The 6,793-nt window shown below is 36.3% G+C and overlaps 2 protein-coding genes across 9 annotated transcripts in view; one reads left to right on the top strand and one right to left on the bottom strand.

The window, feature by feature from the left end:
• Positions 1-6,793, top strand: part of PKN2 (protein kinase N2) — a 192,466-nt gene that overhangs the window by 160,802 nt on the left and 24,871 nt on the right. The gene's annotated exons all lie outside the window — the stretch shown is intronic.
• Positions 1-6,793, bottom strand: part of GTF2B (general transcription factor IIB) — a 28,034-nt gene that overhangs the window by 1,718 nt on the left and 19,523 nt on the right. The window contains exons 3-6 of the mRNA XM_007110061.4: positions 5,526-5,659; positions 2,907-3,053; positions 2,656-2,785; positions 1,192-1,473 (exon numbers count right to left, since the gene is read on the bottom strand). Of these exons, the coding sequence (XP_007110123.1) occupies positions 1,192-1,473; positions 2,656-2,785; positions 2,907-3,053; positions 5,526-5,659 (693 nt within the window). The remainder of the gene's footprint in view (positions 1-1,191; positions 1,474-2,655; positions 2,786-2,906; positions 3,054-5,525; positions 5,660-6,793) is intronic.

Here is a 6,793-nt window from a genome sequence, read left to right as displayed (position 1 = left end):
CGGTACGCGGGCCTCTCACTGTTGTGGCCTCTCCCGTTGCGGAGCACAGGGTCCGGATGCACAGGCTCAGCGGCCATGGCTCACGGGCCCCGTCGCTCCGCGGCATGTGGGATCTTCCCGGACCGGGGCACGAACCCGCGTCCCCTGAATCGGCAGGCGGACTCTCAACCACTGCGCCACCTGGGAAGCCCTCTACCTTACTTTTAAATTTAGAATTGACTGCTCCTTTTTCTTTATAAATCTTTTTGAGGATCATGGAACTAATTAATGAATGCATGCTTGTAAAGAAATTCACTTAATACTTCTGCTTGAAAGTTCTACAACAGTAAATTCAAAACTAGCTGCAGAAGGTTGAACTACTTATGTTAGCATTTTCATGAAGAAACTGTAAATAGCATACAAAAGAAGAAAGAGAACAGGTTTCACAGAAAGTTAAAACTTGATGGTCAACACATATTTATAGTGTGCCTCTCTGTAGGGTACCATGCCAGCCAGTAAGAAACAAAGCATGGCCACTTCCTCTCAAGATTTAAAAAGTTAAGTTTTGAGGGGAAAAACAGAGACTATTCAAAATAACCAGGAGAATTTAGGGGGAACAAATAAACACTTCTAAAAATGAAAAATGTACAAACTAAAATTACTTAATTCAAATGGAAAAAAAAGTTGTCTGTACACAGGGTTATGCCTCCAAATATTTTTATTTATGAGACACTTAAAATGCTGTGTTTTCTTAAGTTTTGATGCTAAGGAACTACCTCTTAAACATGGGCTCTGGATATTTAGTGGCATCCCTCAGAGATATTGCAGGTTCAGTTCCAGACCACTGAAATATAGCCAATACTGCAGTAAAGCAAATCACAGGAATTTCTGGGTTTCCCAGTACATATAAAATTTATACTTACACTATACTGTAGTCTATTAAATGTGCAGAAAAACTATGTCTAAAAAGACAATGCATATACCTCAATTAAAAAATACTTTATTACTAAAAAAATGCTAACCATCATCTGACAATTCAGAATTGCCATAAACCTTCCATTTGTAAAAAAAAAAAAAAAAAAAAATGCAGTATCTGCAAAGTGCAGCAGAACTAGGTAGGCCTGTACCTGCTTCGTACTTAAAATGGAAATACAATCACAGACTACAGCCTTCATTAATTTCATCACTACCCTTCCTGATGAACAATCCTACCTTTTTGGGTCCTTTTCTCAGCTGATGCCTGTGAGGCCATGTAAATGGCGGCTGCTGCCACAGATATCGGGCTCCTTCCAGGAACCAAGTCCAACTCCACAGCTTTACGGGCTATATGTGTAGCTGCCATCTGTACTTGTTTAGGAAGACAAAGGTTGGAACAAAACCTGGACATGAAGTCCCCAGTTGTAATCAGATCCACACTGGTCTCTAAAGCTTTCAAAATAAGTTTAAAACATCGACCGATTTCTTTCTTAGAAATTCGTGATACGGCACATATTTCTAAAAAGAAAAAAAAATTAAATAAATAAATCCACATAGGCCATGTAGTTCATTGTAAAATCTATCATTTCTGATTATAAAATATATTCTAATTGCAAAATTCAATCATGCCTTAAAGATCAATCTCTAATCCTCTCAGTGATACTTCTCATAGAGCTAATTTAAAATTTCTCAGTTAATTTAATGTTTATTACACTTAAAAGAAGTTTTTAAAAAGTGAAATGTAGGTCTTAATATTTCAAAATATTAACTTCTCTTAAGTTTCAATTCATGCAAGTAAGTTTTCTTCAACCAATCAAAAACTTCTTTGATATTTATGTATTAATCTGTTGTAAGAAGTATGTCAAGAAGATGAAAGAAAATACTCAAACTAAAGAAGGCTTCTCAAGTTACACAATGTCATAGAACATGCAATCCCTGAGATTACAGGCTATAGAAAAATGAGATCAAATATTTGACCCTGTTATTCTAAAAATTCAACTACCACTTTCAGAATAAATTTAACAAAAGCCTTAGTTTTAGCTGTAATAACCCAAAAGATGGTAATGATAATGGTCACTGCCTCTTCACTCTGACACAAGAAAACGTAAAAAATATTCATGGATGAATGAAGGGTAATTACAGTCTTAAGCTAAAATGTGTAAGTATCACAGCAACACTGTGAATAAGCTGTAATGTTTTCATGGGTAAACTACAAATCAGATGAAAAACACTGGTTCTCGCAAAGCCTCCAGCCGAAGTGTGAAAATACAAACTGTCTAACTCAAGAGAAAAACTTTCATTCATGCTTTCTAAGGCTTGACTCCCTCACCTGTAGTGACCTGTGCTGGGAGCGGAAACTTTTCTGTGCATCCAGTGTACAGACTTACTACAAAGGCTTCTGATGCCAGGCCTCAAAGCGCACAAGATACAGTCAGAAGATCCTACTAGCAAAGAACAGAGGGCTTACATGGACTAACATGACTTTACATGGGAAATACCCTGAAAAGAACATGATCAGTATGATCACAGAATTTTTGTCAAGGAATAAAATAAGGTGGTGTTCAGAAAGATACTTAGGTGGATTACTCTATGTAACCAGGAAGACATGACTTATCTACCTACTGTCAAAGCTGCTTGACTTTGGTCTGTCACTTTAATATGAAATAGATAACATTTATATCTAAGCAACTAAAAACTTACCTTTAAATGTCCTAGGAACTCCTTCCTGTCTGCAGGCAATATAGAGACAAGCAGAAGCTATGGCATCATTAGCCCTTCCCTTCAGGCTCTTCTGTTCATACACTTGCTTGAACAGATTATTTGTTCGATCCTTCAAAGCAGAGAAACTAAGTTTAATTCTAGGCCATTTAATTAGCCACAATAGCAAAATTTCATGTTTTCACTAAATTATGCTAAGTCAAAGCCAGCATGGCTTAAAGACAAGAACTTACAACTATATTTCGAGGGAGGTTGATTCTGTCTGCCATGGTGGTGATTTCTTTGAATGCATTCATCATTGCCCGATCAGAACTACTCATGGTTCTCCTATTCTGGTACTTAGAATTACCAAATTCATCAAAACTTGCAGCTCCTGTACCCTATAAAACAAAGTTTTATAACTTTATGCAAAAAACTTTGAAAACATGAATGAACAATTTCTAAGAAAACTTAACTTATACAATCTGACTCCATATTACCCAAGAAATCTACCCTGAGCAACCTCTCTATTCCTCAAAAGAAAAAGTACCAGGTTATTTAAGATGGTTTTAAAGAGGTTTTCTAGCAAATACTTTAAATGTAAATATATTATTAGAAAATCTAATAATATAAACCATCATATTAATAGACCTAGGAGAAAAGTCCCAAGATTATCTCCAAAGGTGCTTAAAAAAGTTAAGCAAACAAAACTCCCAAGTCTAAAGCCAACACAATGATTAATGAAGAAACACTGGCAGCATTACCACTGAAGTCAGAAGAAAAAAGCACCTCCTACCACTACCATTTTCTAACACTGTACTAGAAAAACTAGCCAATATGATGTAATTTTAATTATATAATGTTATTATATAACAATTATATTAATTACATTAGTATAATTATATTAAAATTCAGCAAGAGAAATATTAGAAGTACAAATTTGGGACAGAAATGATAAACTATTTGCAGATACTACCTTTGTATTTACCTAGAATACTCAAGAAAATCACTCAAACTGCTATAAATAATAAGAGAATTCATTAGAGGGGCAAGTTCAAAATTAACAAAATCAATAGCCTACATATATGTAATCAACCAGTTAGAAGACAATGAAAGAAAAAGCTGCAATTACAACAGCAACAAAAAAGATAAAATATCTAGGGATCAACTTAAGAAACATGTAAGACCTTGATGAAGAAAACTTTAAAACATCCACTGAAGGACAGACACATATGACCTAAGGAAATGGAAATGCATACTATATTTCTGGATAACAAGATTTTTTCCTTAAGAAGTCAATTTTCCCTAAGGCAATTTGCAAATCTAACAAAACTCAGTGAAAATAATACCCAAGTTTTGTTTTTTGTTTTCTTAACTAAACAAAGTTATCCTAACTTTAAATGGAAAAGACAAGTGAAGAAAATGCTGAAAAAGGGCAATAAAGCCAGATATCAAAACAGCGTGGGGTGGCACTGGACTAACTAGACCAGGTTAGAGAAAGGATGCAAAGTCCAGAAATATCCCCAAATACATTCAGAAATTTAACATATGACAAATGTACCATCTTAAAAAATTTCTTTGCCATATAGGCATAAACAACTTTCAAACCAGGAGAACCTAGTATTAGTGGTTACCTGTTCTGACAGGGAAAGGGGGCTGCAATACAGAGTTTTTAGGGGTCAAGGGTGAGGAAAAACCACTGTGGTTTTTTTTACATTTTTGTTTTTGAATCATGTATTTCCTATTGAAAAAAATTAAACATTAAAAAAGTCACAGCATTAATTAGTTGTAATCTTAAACATTTAAAATTGTCCTTAGTATACTTTTTTCCAGCCTGTAAAGCTAAAGCAAACACAGAAACCTCCTACTTTAAAATATTTCTGAATATTATAAACTTTTTCAATTAGCCTACATCATTTTTCAAACTTTTTTTTTTTTTTTTTGCGGTACGCGGGCCTCTCACTGTTGTGGCCTCTCCTGTTGCGGAGCACAGGCTCAGCGGCCATGGCTCACGGGCCCAGCCGCTCCGCGGCATGTGGGATCTTCCCGGACCGGAGCACGAACCTGCGTCTCCTGCATCAGCAGGCGGGCTCTCAACCACTGCACCACCAGGGAAGCCCCATTTTTCAAACTTCTTATGTAATTTATAGACCATGAAAAAATAATGACCTACTTTTGAATACTTTCTTAAAAATAGACTATGCAGTAGTACAGATTCAGTCCTAAAATAGCATACACTTCCTTGATGAGTCCTTTGGAATAATGCCACTACTACTTCCAATTCAGTTAACAGAGCAAAAAACAGCCAGGCTGCCAGGAAGATTATGCTCCTGCTTTATATAATAGCAGCAGGTACCATTTATTGAACACATTCTACACACTACATGTGTTATAGATACTTTACATACATTCCCATGTAACCCTCAATATCTCTATGAAGTAGTATTATTCTCACTTTACTGATGAGGAAAGTAAAGCTTAGGCAAGTCATAAATTCACCAATATTAGAAAGTAGTCTATACTGAGATCCAATTTATCTTAGGTGGTATCAAGGGAAAAGAGAAAACATTCCTAATATTCAAGGAACATGTCAATATGAACTCAAAGAACATACTACACTCAATTTTTTGTGCAAAATTGCTTCATGAAAACAAGGGCCTGACATACAAAAGAGTCTGTAACTTCAATCTATTGGTCTCCCATTTAAGATGAAGAAATGCATAAGGCAACCATCATTCACAATAGTATTACTGGCAAATCTTATTCTCAGATCAAGATTACTCACTGGGGCAGTGACTGATACTTTTGCAAAGTTCCCAAACAGGTCTTTAGTCAGTCTGCACCTGGTACTTCCTGCCGAATGGATTTATTACCTTGCCAATCATAGTAGACAAATCTCCATCACTCAGAAGAGGATTCTGAGAATCTCCAACTCGAGATGGATCTTTTGTTGCTTTATCATTGCTGAAAGTTCTCCACTCAGATCCTACATCGATAACCCGGTCACCTGAGAATATAAGTGCAAGTCTAAATTGTTCTGTCAAGATGGGATTTATTTAATGCTGCTTAATGCCCAACTCGGCCCTATTATTCCCAGAAAATCTCAACACAAACATCAGGTTTCAGCTTAAGTATCTTGTCTCAGACATTTGTCCTAAAGCATTCCTATTGTGCCAGTCCAATAATAACCCTCTTTAAACATTATGCTATGATTAATCATATTCTAACTCCTGGAACAAAGAATTAGTCAAAATAAGGACAAATAGCAACATAAAGCTATTATTATGTGATGCAAAGATAAAGTAATATAACCATGAAGAACCAAAATGTGCAACAGGCATGGAAAAAAACAGAAAACACTATTCACAATGGTATTAATACACATAGTTTAACATTTAAAAATTACAAAGTTTTCATGGGCAATGCTCTGCAAAGAACTAAGCCTAAGGGTATGTTTTAGTAACTATTTGATGAAAAAATATTTTGAGCCAAATAATTCATACAGAATAAACTTTAAGCCTAGAAATCAGTAAGCAAGAAGCCAGACGTGGGTAGATCTGGTGTAGATTACTGCTTTGGGGGGAACGCTCAATGGCTGGTAACACCTCCAACCACAGACAAGAGTTAACATGAACACATGCATATGCTAGTGACTGTGCCCTTTGTAAATGTTCTCTTTCAATCCTGAAAGCTTTATAAAGGTAGGTACCACTTTTATTGCTAAACTAGAAATAAAACTAATTTGCCGAAGATCACACAGCTAAAACTGAAACGCGAATGGGATTCCAAAATCTGTTCTATACTGCATTTGTAAAACATGAGCTTTTCCACCAGCTGTGATAAAACTGAAAGCAGGAACCAGATCATTTTCATCTGTGCCTATACACAACAAACAGAAAGGAGAAAGGAACGGCAGAAGTAAGTTACCTCAGTAGTTAAAAGAAGTCTGGTATTCGTAGAGAACAAAAGTAGGGATACCAAGGGGGGCGGGGGTGAACTGGGAGACTGGGATTGATTTATATACACTACTATGTATAAAATAGATAAATGGGGCTTCCCTGGCTGCGCAGTGGTTGAGAGTCCGCCTGCCGATGCAGGGGACACGGGTTCGTGCCCCGGTCCGGGAAGATCCCACATGCCG

Source organism: Physeter macrocephalus, chromosome 4, assembly GCF_002837175.3.
Source record: "Physeter macrocephalus isolate SW-GA chromosome 4, ASM283717v5, whole genome shotgun sequence".
NCBI lineage: Eukaryota > Metazoa > Chordata > Mammalia > Artiodactyla > Physeteridae > Physeter > Physeter macrocephalus.
This window is presented reverse-complemented; position numbering and strand designations above follow the sequence as displayed.